Raw genomic sequence first — 20,743 nt, forward strand, 5'->3', positions numbered from 1 at the left:
GTTGTACAATTTGTGAAAAGGTTGAAAAGCCCTGGCTTAGAAGAACCTACTTTATTTGAAAATGTTATTCCTTCTTGTTAAAAAGCAAACCTATAATAGGTATGTATGGTTTCCTTATTTAACAATATAGTAAGTTCATTTCTCTAGATTTCAAATATGGATCAAAGTAGGAGCAGATAGTTGTTGATATGGCCCACATTAAATCATTCTATTTTCCAAATAAATACATTTGGACAAACTGCATGTTGAGAACAGAATATACTTTAAAAAAACCCAAAAAACTTTGCATAATTACTAGGATTCTAACATTCAAAAGTTTAAGAAATTTCCCATTTTATTAACAACTTTTGTGTAGCCTTTGTAGTTAAGATTCTCGTAACATTCATAAGACATATCTTAGACACCTCTATCCTTCTGCTATATATGCTAAATATCAATTCTCAACCAAGTGATATGAGGATGTACATGACTGAACTCAATTTTATAGTATGTTGAGTGAAACAGACTTCAAAAAGGCTAATATCAAAATAGCCATTACCAAAAACCAAACAATTGCTTTTTCAGTTGTAGACTGTGTCTAATAATTATTAGTCCAAGAACAGTCATAGACTGTGTCTAATAATTATTAGTCCAAGAAACTATGACATGCGAGAACAATTAGTTCTCAAATTCTATTGAAAGAAACTTTCTCCAAAGCAAAGGAAAAAATAGTTATTATGCTTGGTCCGGAAGAGATTGTGTCTAAGAAAGTTCTAGATAAGTTCCTTCTTACTTTACACAACCACTAATTATTTATTCAATGGAAATTTCTTTCTCTTTTTAGAAATATTTTTTGTATATTAAAATACAAAAATAATTATTGTATAAGTTTGGCTCAAACATGCATTTCAGTTCATTTCACTAGCATTTCTGTCAACTATAAGATTTCATTCAAATATGTCATAAAATAAACCAATTCACACATATTAAAAATTCAAAAATTATTTTCTATTTACAGTTATATTTGAGTACAGTAGTGATTTGAAGAACCATAGATGCCTATCTCTGGAAATCAACAATCAGTTGTGATATTTTTGAAAAAATTCATACTTAAAAACTCTATCAGAATTTAAAGGTGGGTATAGGAATAGGATTGAATTTTAAAACAATTATAAATATTTTTACATGAAAACAACAAAACTTGCCATATTGCAAATGGCTTTTGTCAGCACCAAGCCTAAATTTTTTAGGTTGAAAGTGAAGATACTCTGTTTCTACTCCATTAGTCCCCCTAGAATTCAAGACCCACATTTGGAAACAACATCCTGGCTTTAGCTCTAAAGATGGAAGGAACAGGTCATTTAAGATGCAAGTATTCAATATGGGGTGGTTGCACAAGTTGCCATACTGTCTACAAAAGGGGAAGGAACTTGGCAAGATGAAAAGAGAACCAGTGATCTTGAAGCCATGACATTATTCATCTCACTCAGATAGATGGGAGTTTGGGTCAAATCTCTACATTAAAAGCAGCTTTCAATGCTTGATGTACTGGGATTTCTAGGTTATGACTATTGAAAAGTTGTTTAACGTTCTTAATATTTTCTACTATAAAACACTAACATTGTAGAAAGCATAACAGACAAGGTGACCATAAATGGGACCATAAACGGGTAAACTATTCCCATACTGGCCACCATCTCATCATGGTTTGCAAAAAACCTATGCAGGAGGAATTCACTACTGCTCTAGTCAGACTGTTAACAGCTCTTACCATCAAAAAATTTGTCAAGCCCGCACAAACAAAAAAAGCCCCATCCATGGGATGCAAGCAGTACACAAAATCACACCCCTTCTGATCTGTGGAAAAACTTTTTTCCACGGCACTGGTCCCTGTTGCCCAAAAGTTTGGGAACCTCTAGCTTACTTCACAGCATTATCTTGGTTAACAAATGGCAGCCATTACTCTATCATAAAAATAAATAAGGCTATTTATTCTTAAGTAATCATGCTGCCTCTTGATAATGGTATATTTTCTTTTAGTGCTTAAAGACATGCTGCTGGACAATGCATTTTAGTTCCTGTTCTAGAACAAATCCTAAACTAATTGATGTGTGGTTCTGAAATTGCTTCAGCCTTTATTTATTTAATTACCAAACTTGTATGCCACTCCTCTTGCCAAAGGCAACTTTAACAACCTGGAATGTAATTTATCTCACCATAGAGATCTATATTCATTTAAAATGGAAGATGGACTTTTACTATAACCTGAACAATCCTGAATTTTTTTTCTCTCTCTGTCCTGACATTAGGAAAAGTTCTTTTTGTCTTCTTAATATCTAAGGAGTTCCACCTTATCTTTACCTCCATCATTATAGCTTCCCTGCTTTCCTGATGCAACAGACTAACAGCTTCCAATGCTTCCAAAATTTAGACATACTATTATTATTATTTGAATTTCTCAGCAGCCTGATCTTAGTGTGAGCTTCTTCTATTTCATCTATTCAAACATCAGATAATCCTTTTATTCTTCCTTACTACTCTCCTCTTCCATTTTCTATATATTTCTTTTTCTGCTTCAACCAATAGGTATTACTATTTATCCATGTAGGTCTACTAAAATTTCTTCCATTTTAAATTATTTTAGAAATTATTTGCGCCTATTCTTTCAGTATCTTGTTTTGCAGATTTTCCATCCTTTTTTGACTTGTTTATCCTTTAAGATTTCAAGTCATGGCATGATGCCCACCTTTATTAACATCTTCTTTCTTGAAGTCCAAGGTATATGACTGAGTTTGCTCAGCTTTTCTTTAGTTATCTTGAACGCCAATATGACATAGTTGCTTTCCCATGATTACCACACACCTCCAGTCCATTGACTAATTCCTCTCTGTTGGTCAGGGTTAGATCCAGGATAGCTGAAACCCTTGTTTCTTCTTGCAATTCTGAGAAATGAAATTGTCAGGAAGAGAAATCAGAAATTTGTTGGGCCTCCTATTACTAGTTCTATTAATTTTTCAGCAGATATTATTACCACTATAGTCTGCCTCCTTGAAAACTTGGGACTCGGTTTAAAAATCTAAACCCTTTAAATTTAGTGCTCAATGCCTTATAATAAATTCCCACATGGATATGATTTCATTTTTTAGGATTTTTAATCTTACCCAGAAGCTTTTAACAAAAGTTCCATATTTTAAGTCATATTTTAGACATATGGCTTATTACATACAAAATCACTCCACCACCATTGTGTCTGTCTCCTGAATAATCATCATTTAAGTTTCAATAAATATCCCACCACATTCCTCTGATGTTATCAGGTCATATTTGTTTTAAGATTTCTAGTTTTTCTTCTTTTTTTTGCTTCATACCCATATTGTGCATACTGATTACAAACATTGAAGATTTGAGGATGTCACTGTTTATTGATGTCCCTAATACAAAGTACTCTTTCCTGCTTTATGATTTCCCCATCACCATATGCAATCACATTTCTAATATCTAAGATTTCTCTGAATGTAATTTTGTCTCTCTCTCCATTTGGGCTTAATTCAAGGCTACCTGGTTTTCAAGGCTTCTGTCAAACATATTTTTCCCTTAGCTTATTTCTGCTAAGAATCTCATCTACAATTCTGGTATCATCTCCATAGGTAGTTTTTCATTTTCAGAATAATGCCTGCCTTCCTATCCCTTGAACCTCAACAGGAAAAACAAATGAAAGATCACTTGAAGAAAGAGTTTTGTCACCTTCCTATGCAGAACTGTATAATAACTTGTCATCAAGAGTGTTCATTCTTTTCTAGTCTTCCTTGTCTGCAAATGATTATATGGTAATCCTTCCACCAAAAAAGATTAGAGAGAAGAAAAAAGGTACCAGAAAGTAAACAATGGCCCTATCACATTATTGCATCCACACTGCCCTCATCTGGCATGTAGCTCTGAGCAAATATCTTCAAATGAATGTTGCCCTTGATAAGGAAAAAAAATTACCCAACCCATTCCATTTTGGGCCTTGATACTATGTAAGCCAGAATATACAGCATACAGTAGTGGCCAAAATTGTGGAAACCTTTTGGGAAAACTGTACATTAGAAATGCCACCTTTGGTTATGTTTCCACTAATTTTTCTTCTAATTTCTTTATAACTGTAGTCTTGTTCACTTAATAATACTATTTTACACCGCTTTCTGGGCAACCAGTCAACTCTTTGCACCATTACTTTAATTTTATTATGTTCTACAAGCTCACTAAATGAAAGAAAAAAAAAACAACCAACTTGATAGCGATCACATAATATACTCCTCTCAGCTTCAATACATTACATCAATAACTGAATCCTACTGTGATCTGATTGGCTCATTGCCAAAACAAGATGACACCTGATTGGCTCTCTAAACATTCAGGCTCATTGGCTACAATCAGGTGAAGGAAAGCTACCTGATATCAACCTAAGCAAGTTGTGCTTCCCTTTTCTGGTTATTTGTCTATAACTTTTTATATATATAGAATACAGTACAGATAATTGAACAAACTATGTTGCATTACATTCTTGATTAAATTATCTTTCCATTGATATATATAATTTTATGGTACTACTACTACAAAAAAGTGGTGTTATTAGCCATCAAACCTCAAAAATACACTTTTCCCAAAAGGTTTCCACAATTTTGGCCACTACTGTATGCATATTTAAGAAGCTATGACTTTGCACAACATTTGAATCCAACCAATGCAATATGTGCTATTATGAAATACTTTACTTAAAGAGGATTTGTCTTGGAACATAATAGCATCAGAGGCTAGAGCAGTGTGGGTACCAATAGCACTTGCTAACACAACCTTTCTAAGGTATATTACATGGGCAACTAAATCAATTCCAAAATTTGAATCAAGGGTTATTAATGAAAAAGAGCAGACACTGCATTTAGAATTTCTGGCACCAGAGATAAATTCCTTGTGTGTTAATCACACTTGGCCAAATAAAGTATTCTGTTCTGACATGCTCTGCTCTGCTCTGCTCTCCTCTATACTATATTGATACTATGATCAGAGCTTCATATTTTAGTCCTTTTAACAGATAAGGAAATTCTAATTAGGCAAACAAGTTACAAAACAGTGAATGACATGCTTGTAGCCGACATAGAGGCAACATTTACTGTACTTGTTAGAATAAGTTTATAAAGTCATAAGAAATCAGCATTCTTATAGAATAATATAGATCAGGGGTCTTCAAACTTGGCCCTTTTATGGCTTGTAGACTTCAACTCCCACAATTCCTCAGCCAGCATGCTTGGCTGAGGAATTCTGGGAGTTGGTCCACAAGGCATAAAAGGGCCAAGTTTGAAGACCCCTGATATAGATGTTCCAATAAACAAGATGACAATCAGGTGTAAATGGTGGGTCTTTCTCTATAAAAATATCATCACTGTAGGCTGCTCTTCATGACAGAGATTTCTGGAAGTGAATCATGCTCTGATAAAAAAGAAATCTCTGTGAACTTCAGAAAAAAGATAGTCAATTTTATGAATTGGGAAAGAGCTACAAAACCATCACAAACGCGTGATCAAGCCAGAATGCATAAAAGTAGAGAAAATGCAATGCTATTGCTACTCTTCCCAAGAGTGATTGTCAAATGAAATTTTCCCTAAGAACAAGTCTTACAATACCTTGGGAAGCGGTAAGGGACCTCAGGTAGGAACAAAGGAGTTGAAGGTCACTTTTGCACTGCCTAATGTCAGTGTCTCCCACAAGGAAAGCACTGAACAAGAATGGTGCACATGGGAAGGTATTAAAAAGAACTCCACAGCTCTGCAAAAAACATACTGCCCCTTTTTCAAGTTTGTTAAAATTCACCTGAATGATTTAGAAGGTTATTTGAACTATGTTCTATAGTGGATGACACAAGACTGGAATTTTCTAGCATTAATGAGGAACACTGTTGGAAAAAAAGAAAAGAAAGACTGCATTGCAACAAAAGGATTTCATCCAAATCATGAATAAGATGGGAGTTGGAGTGGGCCTGGATAGCTTGCTACCATTCTAAGAGCAATTGATTTTATATTCTATCAGCAGACAGTGCCAGCGTATCTGTCCGTGAAATAAAGCTTAAGCAAATGAGTCATGCAGTACTACAATGATCTTAAACAAAAGTAAAACTACAACAGAATAGCTGAAGTAGAAAAATATTCATTTTTGGAAGTGGCCAAGTTAAAACCTGGACCGTATCTCAACAGAAATTCAAAAATAGTCCAAAAATAATGAGTTGAAGCAGTTCTATAAGGAGGGATGTGCCAAAATACTTTTAAGCTGATTTGCAGAAACAATCAACAGACACAGGAAAAATTTGGTTGAAATCACGGCTGTTAAAGAAGATTCCATAATTTACTAACTCTAGTCTAAAGCTACATATATTTTTTTCCAACAAAACTAGGGAATGTTACGTCAGTGTGTTCAATAAAGACACAAGATTCTACATATTTTGTTGGTAATTTAATCCAATTTCATCTATTAATATGTAATACTTAATACTTCCATGCTATTATTAGTATTTTTCAAATAGTACAAACTATTGGAATGTTTTCATCTTTATTTTCCTCTCCCTCCCCCGGAGTACTGAAACTTGAAGTTAGAGCATACAAGTTTCTATGCAGGCAGAACTTGGAAATTCCAAGTCCATTTATATTTTTATTTCTAAAAAAGTATTACTTGAAAAAGTATGGATGCACAGTAAAACAATTGCCTGGTATACAGAGTATAATAAGCAATAGTGTTTGATATTCAATTTTAGTATAGTAGGTTACATGAACCAAAGCAATTTGGATTATTTAATGATAGAAAAACCCAGTTAATAACTCACTAAGTATGGTTTCTAATAAATATGCCTAATAGTTTCCTCTGTTTCCTTTCTATCAAATGGTACAACTATAACGCATACACACATACATTAAAAAAAGTTACAGAATTTCCAGTGTTCTAATATTTTGTTTATTTGCTTGATAGTTATATCCTGCCTTTGTTATTTTTATAACTCAAGGCAGGGAACATATCCAACACAAGTTTCTCTTCCTATTTTCCCCACACCAACCCTATTAGGTGAGTTGGACTGAGAGTGACAAGCCTAAGGTCATTCAGCTGACTTTCATGGCTATATTTGTAAATTGCCTATAGGCATTAGAATTGAGACAGGAGATAAAGTACAAAAATAACTAAAAAATAAAATCCATGAAGATGATTATTGCTTATTGCCTAATGGAGGTACTCTAAAGATGAGTTTCAAATGAACCAGGGATGTTTTCTAAGCCAGCGAGAACAAGCAGAATTGTTCCTTGATTCATTACACAAGTAGTCCTCAAGTTACTATTTATTTGTTCAGTGACCATATGAAGTTATAATGGTGCTGAACAAATGGTAGTTACGGCTGGTTCCTGAAGTTACAGTTGCTACAATGTCCGACTGTCACATGATAAAAATTCAGGTACTTGGCAATCACGGGGCAGTTCAATTCCCCCCACCTACCTATTTCCTCTATCTCTGCCCTTTGATAGCCCTGCACTCTGCTGGCTCAGCCAACTAGCTGGTGCCCTACGTGCCCTCTGCCTACTGGCCCTGCCAAATAAAACCTCAATAAAAATCCAAATCCAAATAAAATCGCCATATCGAAATTAAAGCCACAATCATAATATTAAAATAATATAGCATGCACCATGTAGTAGAGCTTATCTAACATCCCAGGTCAAATCCAAATTTTAAATTCTTGTTGAAATGGCAACAGGGTTGAGGCTATCTGATTCTTATGGGATACGATGTTCTATATGGCAGGTGCTGCAATAGAGAAGGCACTTCCCAGCTCCCAAAAAACATGGATGTGATCTAAGGGATTGCTTAAAAGAGTTTCCCCCCTTTCTTGATTTGTACTTTTCAAAATTACTTAAAGCTTTTATGATTGTTCCCTCCCCTCAGCCTTCTATTATTGATTTGCCATTTTCAGTGTTAAGAAAAAGATTCTGTATATTCTAATTATGATTTTCAGATGAGTTAAGCACTGAAATAGAATTACACAAAAGAATATTTAAATATAATACTAATTAATCGATATGAGGCACACTATATAAGAGACTGTAAAACCATTTCATTGTAGATCTGTTCACAGTTGGAAGAATTTAAGGGCATCTCAGAAAACAGAGATTTCCTTTGTGGGAACTTGCTTTGCTTTTCCAGGTTAATACCTGTAATGATATGCTGTTAGTATACAGATCACACACAAAAAAATCTATCAACACATATATACTAAAAAATGTGTGTGAATAATGTGAAACCTCTCAGATTTACAACGGTGGTATACAAAGATAATAAATACATTTGACACCATAATATGAATATGTCATCATTTTTGAACCTAACACAACTTCAGAAAGATCACAAAGAAATGTATGGAACAGGAAAAGACATAGGTGTCATCACAGAAGTCAGGGCACTGGTTACTGTAAGCTTCTGGACCAAACTCAAAATGCTGGTGATTACTTACAAAGCACTATATAGTTACATCAAGGACCACCTTGTTAAATCTGAATCTGCCTATCCAGTAAGAAATTCACATGGCCTATTAAGAGTCTACAAAAATGTGAGAGGGATATGGATCAGGCAGCAGATTCCTTGTGTGTCCAATCATACTTGGCCAATAAAGAATTCTATTCAAGAATGTATTTTGAAACTCTTCACCTCCAAAGTTCAATCAACTTGTCTCCTAATATTTCATTAGGAAAACATTGTTTCATCATGCTTTTAAGCAGGGTTGAATATTTTGGATAGCTGTTGCTTTTAGTCAGTATTTTTAGCCTATTATACAGTATTTGCTGGAGCAGATTACCAGAATTGTGAAAAATATTCCACCCTTCCTTCAAATTTCTTTAGTTTTTTTCCTCAGCACTGTGGGGCTGATGGGTTTAAGAAAAGAATTTCCCAAGTTCATCTGCTGAGCTAAATATGGATGTGAACCTGGATTTCTGCAGTCCTTGATCAACATTTTAACAGCTATACCAGAACCAGATACTGGTTCTATCCCCCATTTTAACTTTGTTTTCTAAAGTAAGTATGCCCTTCATTGTTAAGATATAGCAATAAAAGTACAGGTAGTCCTCACTTATTAACCACAAATAAAACCAGCACTCCATCATTATGCAACATGGTTATAAAGTGAAAAATCACATGGATGTGCCCAACTTATGTCATTTGAGGCTGCAGTTAAGTGAACCACTTAGGTTAAGTACATCATCATGTGAATGCAACTTGCAATTTCTGCTGGCTTCTCCATTGATTTTACTTGTTGAAAGTTGGCTGTGAAAGTAGCAAATGGCAAATATGTGACCATACAAAGCTGCAATTCTTGTAAATATGCACTTGTTGCCAAGCATCTGAATTATGATCATGTAATGTCCTTTTACAGTACCATAACTTTGAATCGTTGCTGAATGAGCAATCAATAAATGAGGAATACTTGTAAATTAATATTTTGTGTTATTTTTGTACCACTGTTAAAGAAATACATGAATTATCACCAATGTCAAATATGGTCCAACCACACTCCCAAATGTCAATTTCCTACTATTCAAAAAAAGAAAGAACCCCACATAAAATTATCATATACTCTAACACTAAGTCTTTTTTCCATTTTAGATCATTTCAAGTTTGTAAATAAAAATATTCTGTGCATACCTCAAAAACCATACAGAACATGTGCACAGCACTGCTCTAGTATTAAGATAGGTTGACTATTCTTTGAGCCTCAACTCTGTGTGTGTGTGTGTGTGTGTGTGTGTGTGTGTGTTGTTCCATGAAAGAGTTGACTTATTAAAGTTAATGCAACTGTTAATGAAATAGCTGTTTAATGAAAAAAGAAGTGTGCTGTGTTCAGAAGAGATCTAAATGTAAATATCTGTCTATTTGCTTTTCCCCCAATCTTAATTTATTTAGTTACAATTTATTATTGACAAGGTTTATCAACTTTTATAAACCATTCTGAGAAGTTTTCTAAACTGAACAGTATGGAAAATGCTTTGTATAAATCAGTGGTTCTCAACCTGTGGGTCGGGACCCCATTTGGGGTCGAACGACCATTTCACGGGGGTCGCCAAACAAGGCTGTCCACCATTTTTTCCCCTTTTCTTTGGCCAGACCCCTGGCACCCGGTGATGTATAACTGGTTGGGGGTCACCACAACATGGGGAACTGTATTATGGGGTCACAGCATTAGAAAGGTTGAGAACCACTGGTATAAATCGAACATTCACTTTTAGTAATCTCAGAATGAAAAATAAGCATCAAAATCATCATTGCTCCTCAATGAGTAATGAAGGCAGGATTACATAATTGCACTGTTTAAGTTGCCAAATTTAGTTTAATGCATCTTTCATGGATAACTATAGCTGCTATACATAAGCTACATGATTATATTTGGACATTCTGTCTACTCAAAAACAAATTACAGTATACTTCATTATGCATGAACCAGGCCTAAAAATCAACCTTCTACCAGCGACAATGTCCCTTATACTCTGGACTTATAATTCTTTATCTGGTCTGCTTGGGAAAAGTTGCCTAAATCCATAAATCACTATAAAAATCACATTTCCCAGGAAAATACAAGAATCTAGAACACAGAACTGCCAAGAATATTTTAGCCATCCCCTTCACATGGTATTTTTTTAGTTTGCAGGAACTCATTGGCTTTAGCTTTGTACATATTTGATAATGTCAGGCTTTATTATATCTTTTTCTGATATTAACAAAATGAATAATGCCTAGTTTGTGGATACATACACCTTCAAGTACAGCCACTTTAATAGGCAACCACTGCTTCTTAGGAAAAACAAATATATGGAATCCAAAAGATTTAATTACCACATTACTATATCTGTATAAACAGATCAGATGGTAATTTACTCCAAGAGGAAATAATAACAGACACTAATCTCAACCCCAGCACCATAAACTGTAACAGTGCAAATAGGTAAAGTAATAAGAAAAAAAAAATCAAGCCTGGAAATGCTGAAACAAGAGACTGCATTTTCTCCATATTATAGCTAAGATGCTGAGGCCGAAAGAAAGTAGATTGCTTATATTCATGTTAATGTTGGAAACTATATTAAAAAGTCTATGCATTCATTTCAATTTTCCAGTAACTTTATTCTAAACCTTTGTGTTTGTCCATTAACTGTCCAAGGAATGACACTTTTGTTGGAGCATCTTAAACTAAAAATCGGCAAGAGAAGTGTTTAGCTTCACTATATGTAATGGGAGATTAGACATGAACTTTTCAAGCATAGCAGTTTTGAGGTCTAGCATGGGAGCCCCTGATCACGGCGTTGTCAAGTTCCGACACCATTTTTTTTAACCTCATCGAAGTATTCGCCTAACAGCGCTCTTTCAGGCCTAACCCCCCCCCCCCACTAACCACTCCCACCCCCTCTTTTTATCCTTCATGTCCACCTGGTTGGTGATGGCGTTGCTACTCCCAACAAAATTACAGTATTGGGATAAGTTACAGCCAGCGGCTTGACTGGAACCACGGCATAGCTACAGCTGCCGGTGTAGGCCTTACCAGGCCGGCGTCAAGCTACGGGCGGTCCCCAAGTCGAGCACCTCCCCCTTCCTTGAGCAGTCACTACCACGTCGGCGCAGCCAACACTGCGGAAATGGAGCAGCTGAGGCGGGCGTTGCGCAGGCGGCTTGGCCCTCAGGACAGGCTTCCCCATTCCGCAGCGGCTCTTTCCCCTTTGCTTTCTCACCTGTGTCCCCGATTATGATGTACTTGAAGAGATACGCGTAGGCCATGTCTTTTCGATCGCCGCCGCTTCACCCGCCTGCCTTCTCCGTAGACTGTCGCTCCTCTGTGGCGTGGCGTGACACCCCCTCCGCCCTTCTCTGTCAGAGCTCGCGCTACGTAAGATTTGGAGCCGTTAGCGACACCCCCCCCAGCACGTCTTCCAACTACCCTTTTCTCTTTCGAACCGGCCACCGGCAATCTCTCACGTCGGCCTCCTCGGCTGTACCGGCGCGCGCGCCCCTTTCCTTTTCTTTGCCCTTCTTTTTTCGCCGCGTCTTCAAAGAGGCTCGTAAACGTCCCGAGGCGCGAGATGGGAGCGACCTAGGGGGAGGGGGCAGGAACAATAACAGGCAGAAAGGCTCCTACACGGTTTGGCAACGTCACGAAGCACTCTTCGCCGACCCGGAAGTGTTCAGACCTCCGGTGCCTCTTCTTCGCGTCTGAGCAGGGGGAGGAGCCTTGTAAGTGACACAGAGGCGGAGACTTAATAGCTCGGGGCGGGGGAGGGGAGGTGGCTTAGAACAAGGCTCGTATCTGAATCACGTGAGAAGGGAGGACACGGAATGGCCGTAAGAAATAATTGGATCTTTCCGTAGGAAATGATGGGAGCTAAGAGAGACTCTTGGCAAGACTCCTCTCTGTTGAAATCAATATAGAACTGAAAGTGAACTTAACTAAATCGCGGAATGTATTATGAAAACAAGTGGAATGGGTCAATAGAAATAACTGACTTGCGATAGAATAGATTGTACTGCTTTGTGAATGGATACCATGTAAAATGATAGGCAGTTTGAACTGAAGGGCTGGAGTGGGGTTGAAATAAAAGCCGTCACATGAATGGCAGGAACAACAGGCTTGTTGTGAAAAAAATAGGAGGAAGGTGTGTTGGATATGCTTGCTTGAGCTATTTGTAAAAATTTATAAAGGCAGGATATAAATAAGCAAATAAAGTACAAGGGTGACTGGAATAGGAAAAGGAATCTACTTGTGAAGAACACAATGGTACAAGACTGGAATAGTAGTTCCTGTAAGTACTGTAGGGTAAGTTAATGGCAGGAATGATGGATCCTGAGGAAAAAAAGGTCAGCCCAGGAAAGATGGCTAGAAAGATGGCTCTTAAAAGAGAAAAGATCAGGCACTGGAATTACTATCCCCAGAAGTAGGAGGAACTGGCATCATTCCTGGGACTGGAATGAATAGTCAAAATAATAGAGCAGACCAAGCCCATATGGGCCTGCATGTAATTGGAGAGTAAATGGGCAGAAACTTCCTATTCACAAGCATTTTCATTCCTATTTAACCTTTCTGGGACTCATTCTAGTCATGTGTTTCCTATTTTCAAGACTCAGTACTATGCCATTCCATACCATTCTATTATTCTGCTCTCTACTTTAGCTTTGCCTCTTAAGATGCAGGAATATTGTTCCAATGTATTTCATTGTATTTCAGTTATCTGGAATGGTAATTTCAGACTTTGGCGTGTTGCATTATGATATTGTAGACTCTTGATCAAGTGGCTTAGGCATACACATATCTTTGGGAACAGGTTTAAATGCCTTTTCTTTACACATACATATACTTAGAGTAGAAAAACTGTTTGCCAATATACCAGTATCTTTATTCAAAAACATTGCATGTCAATATAAATGAATTAAATAGCTGTAATTCTCTTTTCTCCATAATATAAACATATACACTTATAAAAAGCAAAAAATACTTAATTCCTGAGACAAATACTAGCAGTTATTGCCCTCTCTTACATGTTAAGGAATATATAAATTGGAAATGGTTTATTTTTCCTGCTCAAAACACTGCTTTGTGCAATAATAATATAGAAGTAGGCTTACATTTAGAAAGTTGTTTCCTACAATACCAACACAAAATTTATATAGTTTCTTTAACTTACAATTACTAGTAATTTGTCCCTGTTGTCAGTTTTATAAAGGGGAGGAATATATATTTGGCTTTGTAATACTGGCTTGATCTACATTTGATATTATGGCAGTTTTAATCAGGGCTTTTTTTGTCACAGAACGCCCAGAACAGAGTTCTGGCACCTTTTTTGAATGGAACCTTGTAGGGTAGGCAAGGCGGGTTGTATGACGTGTGTGAGTTCCGGGACCTTTTTTTTTTTTTTTTAAAACAAAACACTGGTTTTAATTAATATATTCTGGGCCCAGTGCTCTTCAACATCTTCATCAATGATTTGGATGAGGGGAAAGATGGGGAACTCATCAAATTTGCAGACACCAAGCTGGCAGGAATAGCCAACACTCCAGAAGATAGGCTTAAGATGCAGAAGGATCTTGACAAACTTGAACATTGGGCTCTAACAAAATGAAATTCATTGGTGAAAAAACTAAAGGTTCTACATTTAGGCAAAAAAACCCCAAATGCACAGGTACAGTATAGGTGGGACCTTGCTCAATAGTAGTAACTATGAGAAGGATCTTGGAGTCCTAGTGGACAATCACTTAAATATGAGCAGCAGTCTGCTGCAATTGCCAAAAAAGTCAACACAGTACTAGGCTGCATTAACAGAGGGATACAATCAAGATCACGTGAAGTGTTAATATCACTTTACAATTCCTTGGTAAGACCACACTTGGAATACTGCATCCAGTTTTGGTCACCACGATGTAAAAAAGATGTTGAGACTCTAGAAAGAGTACAGAGAAGAGCAAAAAGATTATTAGAGGATCGGAAGCTAAAACATATAAAAAACGGGTTGCTGGAATTGGGTATGTCTAGTTTAATGAAGAGAAGGACAAGGGGTGACATGATAGCAATGTTCCAATATATCAGGGGTTGCCACAAGAAGAGGGAGTCAACCTATTCTCCAAAGCACCTGAAGGCAGGACAAGAAGCAATGGATGGAAACTAATCAAAGAGAGATGCAATCTTAAACTAAGGAGAAATTTCCTGACAGTAAGAACAATTAATCAGTGGAACAACTTGCCTCCAGAAGCTGTGAATGCTCCAACACTGGAAGTTTTAAAGAAAAAACTGGACAACCATTTGTCTGAAATGGTATAGGGTTTCCTGCCTGAACAGGAAAGGGACCTCCCCAAGGTCCCTTCCAACTCCATATTGTTATTGATCATCACACAGCCAGATGTTCAGACTGGATTTGGCATTTTTGTCTACCTATCGAATCCTTACCGAGGACCTGTGATAGGCAGATGTGGATGTTTGATGGTATTTCATATATCGTCGCAGGATGGAAGCTCTTTCTAGTAACGCTGCCTTTTGCAATTGACTGATGGCGAATTTGTCAATGCCAATGGTGTTCCAGTTGTTATTGTTGTTGTTAATTGCGAAGTCGTGTCCGACCCATCGCGACCCCATGGACAATGTTCCTCCAGGTCTTCCTGTCCTCTACCATCTTCTGGAGTCCATTTAAGTTCATACCTACTGCTTCAGTGACTCCATCCAGCCATCTCATTCTCTGTCGTCCCCTTCTTCTATTGCCCTCAATCTTTCCCAGCATTAGGCCCTTCTCCAGTGAGTCCTTCCTTCTCATTAGGTGGCCAAAGTATTTGAGTTTCAACTTCAGGATCTGGCCTTCTAAAGAGCAGTCGGGTTGATCTCTTCTAGGACTGACCGGTTTGAACGCCTTGCAGTCCAAGGGACTCGCAGGAGTCTTCTCCAGCACCATAGTTCAAAGGCCTCAATTCTTTGGCGCTCAGCCTTTCTTATGGTCCAACTTTCACAGCCATACATTGCAACTGGGAAAACCATGGCCTGGACTATACGCACTTTTGTTGGCAGGGTGATGTCTCTGCTTTTTAGTATGCTGTCTAGATTTGCCATAGCTTTCCTCCCCAGGAGCAAGCGTCTTTTAATTTCTTGGCTGCAGTCCCCATCTGAGGTGATCTTGGAGCCCAGAAAAATAAAATCTGTCACTACCTCCATTTCTTCCCCATCTATTTGCCAGGAATTGAGAGGGCCGGATGCCATGATTTTGGTTTTCTTAATGTTGAGTTTCAAGCCAACTTTTGCACTCTCCTTCTTCACCCGCATCAAGAGGCTCTTTAGTTCCTCTTCACTTTCTGCCATTAGAGTGGTATCATCTGCATATCTTAGGTTGTTGATATTTCTCCTGGCAATCTTAATTCCAACTTTTGATTCATCTAGCCCTGCCTTTCTCATGATGTGCTCTGCATATAAGTTAAATAGGCAGGGCGACAGTATACAGCCTTGCCGGACTCCTTTTCCAATTTTGAACCAATCAGTGGTTCCGTGTTCGGTTCTCACTGTTGCTTCTTGACCCGCATATAGGTTTCTCAAGAGACAAATGAGATGGTCTGGTACTCCCATCTCTTTAAGACTTGCCACAATTTGTTGTGATCCACACAATCAAAGGCTTTTGCATAGTCAATGAAGCAGAAGTAGATGTTTTTCTGGAACTCCCTAGCTTTCTCCATGATCCAGCGTATGTTGGCAATTTGATCTCTAGTTCCTCTGCCTCTTCGAAATCCTGCCTGTACTTTCTGGTAGTTCTCGATCCACATACTGCTGGAGTCTAGCTTGTAGGATTTTAAGCATAACTTTACTAGCATGTGAAATGAGTGCAATGGTGCGATAGTTTGAACATTCTTTGACATTGCCTTTCTTTGGAATTGGAATGTAAACTGACCTTTTCCAATCCTGTGGCCACTGTTGTTATTATTATTATTATTTAAAAGAAATACATACAAATTATAAGGATGCTATAAGACTAAGAGTCCATACAAATGAATTATAGATGTGGGCTTTTTTCTAAGATCCTAATTTAGCACTGTGGTAGAAGCCTCTATTCTACAGTAACTTCTCTTAAGAAGGTCAGAGGTCCCCAACCTTTTGGGCACCAGGGACTGGTTCTGTGGAGAGAGGTTTTTCTGCGGCCCAGAGGGAGCATGGTTTTGTGTGCTGCCTCCATCCTGTGGATGGGGCTTTGCTTGTTTGTGCGGCCCTGTTGCTGGCATGCTGTGGCCTGGTACTGGTCCACAGACCGGGGGTTAGAGATCCCTGGGATACATGTTAATCTATTTTGTTATGTACTTTAAAACTGCCCATTGGAACAGTCTTTCCCTGGATTGCCCAACTCTATAGACCTTTAAGGTACTTAACACCTGATTCTTCTCCCCCACCTCCACACAGGCTTTAAAATCAGGATAGAGCTGAGTCTCCATTGAATGAGTTTATAAAAGTTATTGGTTCTGTTCATCACTTTATAGCTAATAATGTTTAATAAACTAAGTTTTTCTTCTTTTTATCTTTTTGTATGTCACTCAGTATGACATAATTTGAGTTGCACAGACAACTACATAAGCAATTAATTAAACTAAATAGATTTGTTACACTATACAGATAGTCCACGACTTATGACCGTTTGTTTAATGACTATTCAAAGTTACGGCAGCATAACAACTGTGTCCAAAGTTATGTCCCCCCATCCTCATGTGATCAAAATTGAGCTTCTTGAACTCACTTGAACTCAAAACGAAGGGGTGCTTCTATTTCCCCCCACCAGATTATTTCTCTTCTATTTATGCCCTTTTGAGCCTGTCACCCTGTGCTCCACCACCCCAGCTCACCTCCACTGTCTTCTTGCTCAACACTGCTAATAAAGTATGCCTAAGGCAACTACTGGTCACATGGAACTCATGAGACTGCAGCTGGAACTGGCGTGAGACTTTGCTTTTTGTAGCCATGGTGTGCCAAAAAGCTCCTTTGTGTTGCACTTCTGGGCCTTTCAAGCAGCAGGAGGAAGAAGATAGTGAAGGCCAGTTGGGATGGTGAAGCACAAAGTGGCAGGATTCTTGGGGTGAAAGATGGCAATAGTGATTGCAGTTGGAACTGGGGTAGGCAACTGCAGCTTCCCAGAATGACAAGCAGCCCAAGAATTGTGTGGTCCTGGGGCTGCTCGCTGCCCTTCAAGGCAGCTTGGAGAGCAGCCAATAGGTCAGAGATGAAGGGAGATAGCCAGGGGTGGGGGTTGGAGATGGTGCCTTACCTTAGTGAAGTTTGGGATTGGGTGGGACCAAGCCCGGAATGGATGTCTTTTAGGAATCCCCTTACTTGTTCCATTATCCATCAGCTATAAACCTTGTTTTAAATTCAGATTATACATCTAGCAATTTTGTTCCAAGTAAGATTGCAAAATTTAATTGCTATCATTTGGCCTCTGTTCTGTTTTTCACACCTGCTTTCAAATCATGAGTATCACTTTAAGATCATAATCATTGTCATCATCATCATCACATCATCACCTTGCAGGAAATTTCAAAAGTTCACTTGATTTTTGCAGATTTATTGCTAGTAATATTTTCTAGGTCCAATGTAATGTTCAACATATTTGTAGTGACAGTATCCATGCATATGAGCTTCTAAAATATATTTGAATGGCACTGGCAAGGAGTTCTACACTAGACAAGCTCTTGGCCTAATCCAGTAAGGCTCCTTACCGTGCTATTGTGCTACTATACTGTTTCTCCAAATTTTAGTTGCAAATCTGACAGTATCATGAAACAACAGCATTGTAAGGTTGTCAAGAGTGCTTTTCTGAGCTGTTTTTTCCAGAGAGAGAATTCCAAAAGCAACTCACAACATTTCAAGTTGCAGAATTGTAAGAGCAGTTTAAATATATTTTAAACTAAAAAACACCTTTTCCCCTTTTTCTAATTCCTTTAAATGAGTGCCGCTATCTTCAAAGAGAATTGCAAATTTCAGAATATTTACAAAAACAAGAAAGATCATCCTTTTCATTAAAAACATGTTTTTAAAATTAATTTAGGTTTTGCTTCCTCTTACAGTATGTCTTTTGTAAAATTGTATTTTATTTTATAAAGTCATAAGAATGCATCACTGTTTTACCTGATACCTATATACTACTAAATCTCTCATTGTTTGTTTGTTTCCTCACATTAGTTCAAATGGCCCATTAAACTCTAAATTAAAGAATGCATAAAAAAATCTGGGACCCATTACTCCTGTGAAATTGATATTTTAATGATGTTTTTTGCAAAGTTGTGGCTGCTGCAGCATCCCTGCTGTCATGTAATCGTGATTTCCTATGCTCTCTGCTAGCTTTCCAGAAGCCAAGTCAATGGGAAAACTAGCAGGAAGTTGGAAGTTGCTCCTACTTCCACAGGTTACCTGTCCCTCATCATTCTGTTTTTCTGTTGAGGTAATTAAATATTGATTAATTATTGAAGTTTGTTTGCCAGTAAATTATTTTTCTATTTATTGTATATGGTTATTAAATTATCATAGATTAAAATTTAACTAAAATTTAACAATTTAGTAATATAATTCTTTTGCCCAAATAAAAGAATTGACCCTAACATCAGTGAAACTATTACTTTTATTGGTGGGGGAAGAATTTCATAATTTCATTTTATTATTTTATGAAATCCCACTTCTATTTCACAAAGTTTGAGAATATCTGGCATATGAATAAATGTAATCCATATTTATTGGCAGATGTATCCATCTAAGCATTATGAAATATCAACAAGTCAGAGTTCAGAATATTTCAGTCTTGTGACACAATGTTTGTATCATGTATCCATGAAGGTGCTGTTTAAATTGTGTGTTTATCATGGTTTGATTCCTTGTAGATTTTTTTAGAGATATTTTAAATAGGGATTATGTTCCTTGTAATAGCTTGGGGGTAGGTTTTATATTGTTGATCACATACTGGTGAATTCATGCAGGCAACTTTAGTTGAAATAAACTGTATTTTTATTACAGTGATTAATTCTGAATGCCATTTGCAATTTTCTTTTTAGCATAATACTATGTACAGGGTAAGAATGTGACATTTAGCAATTAAAACTGAATGGGTCTTTCTATACATTTAGTAACAAATACCTAAATCTCATTGAATTATAGAATAGAACTTTGAGAGCTTCAGTGACATTTACAAGTTTTTTCACTGTCATTAAAAAAGCAAAATGTATTTATATGTTATTTCTGAAGCTGATGCAACTAGGAACAGAGAAGGCCTTTTGACAAATACTATGCCACAATTATAAATCTGCTTCAAAAAAAGAATTATTTACTTTGTAGCTGGATAATTGGGATGTTTGGTCATATGTAGAAGAAACTTCTGTAATAACTACATAGTAATTAATACATAATCAAATATCAAAATAAACTATGGACTGTTCTTTAACAGGATTGGCTTCTATAGATATTGAATTACCAAAGCTATTAAGTCATTTTCCAAAATCAAAGGAGTGCAATGCTCTTGATATAACACAGAGGAGTTAGATGTAATGATATTGTTTTAGAACTGTGAATATTTAATATGAACAAAATCATGGCAAAATATGCATACTGCCCTTTGCACTTCTTGCCTAATGTTAAGATGAGGGTTACTTGAACAAAACCTCCTTTTAATTTAGAAATATTTATATCAGTTTCTTTTTCTATGAAAAACAAATCTAGTTAGCAAGTTTGCATGTACTAATATTTTACAGTCTGTCATATGTAGGCACATTTTTAATCATGGAAAATATCCCAATTCTAGTGATCAGCATTTGAAGTTTATGGAACTCAAAAGTTAATACCAAAGGTCATTGTAAATTAAGAAGTCCACTTTTCACAATTCCAAAATTGCAGCCCATCAGGTTCAGTCAACACAAGAGGACTGATTCTTTGGAAAATATTGTTAATCACAGAATCATGGAACTATAGAATTAGAAGACACCACGAAGATAATTTGGTCTAACTTTCTGCAGTGTGCAGGAGAATCAGTTAAATAATCCATGAGTGGTGGTTGTCTAGCCTCTGTTAAATGGAGAGGGATATGGAAAACCCACAATCGCTCTAAGTATGATATTCCCCTGTTGTACAGGTCTTATTATCACAAATTTTTTCTTCATTTTTCTTAAACGAAATATAGCAATTGCAAATTATATATTATTTCTGACTCCAATTTCTGTGGTCATAGTTCTT

The 20,743-nt window shown here is 37.0% G+C and overlaps 1 protein-coding gene across 2 annotated transcripts in view; it reads right to left on the reverse strand.

Annotated features, from left to right (window-relative positions):
- The window catches only part of RAB2A (RAB2A, member RAS oncogene family), a 49,596-nt gene extending 37,353 nt beyond the window's left edge, over positions 1-12,243 (reverse strand). The window contains exons 1-2 of one of the 2 annotated variants that reach the window (XM_039335827.1): positions 11,760-12,243; positions 2,842-2,921 (exon numbers count right to left, since the gene is read on the reverse strand). In XM_039335827.1, the coding sequence (XP_039191761.1) occupies positions 2,842-2,921; positions 11,760-11,805 (126 nt within the window). In that variant the 5' untranslated portion in view covers positions 11,806-12,243. The remainder of the gene's footprint in view (positions 1-2,841; positions 2,922-11,759) is intronic. The other variant, XM_039335824.1, reaches the window with a different exon arrangement.
- Positions 12,244-20,743: the final 8,500 nt, after the last annotated feature.

The sequence above is a fragment of the Crotalus tigris genome, unplaced genomic scaffold, assembly GCF_016545835.1.
Source record: "Crotalus tigris isolate CLP2741 ecotype Arizona unplaced genomic scaffold, ASM1654583v1 scf7180000017546.9332058, whole genome shotgun sequence".
NCBI classification, from domain to species: Eukaryota; Metazoa; Chordata; class Lepidosauria; order Squamata; family Viperidae; genus Crotalus; species Crotalus tigris.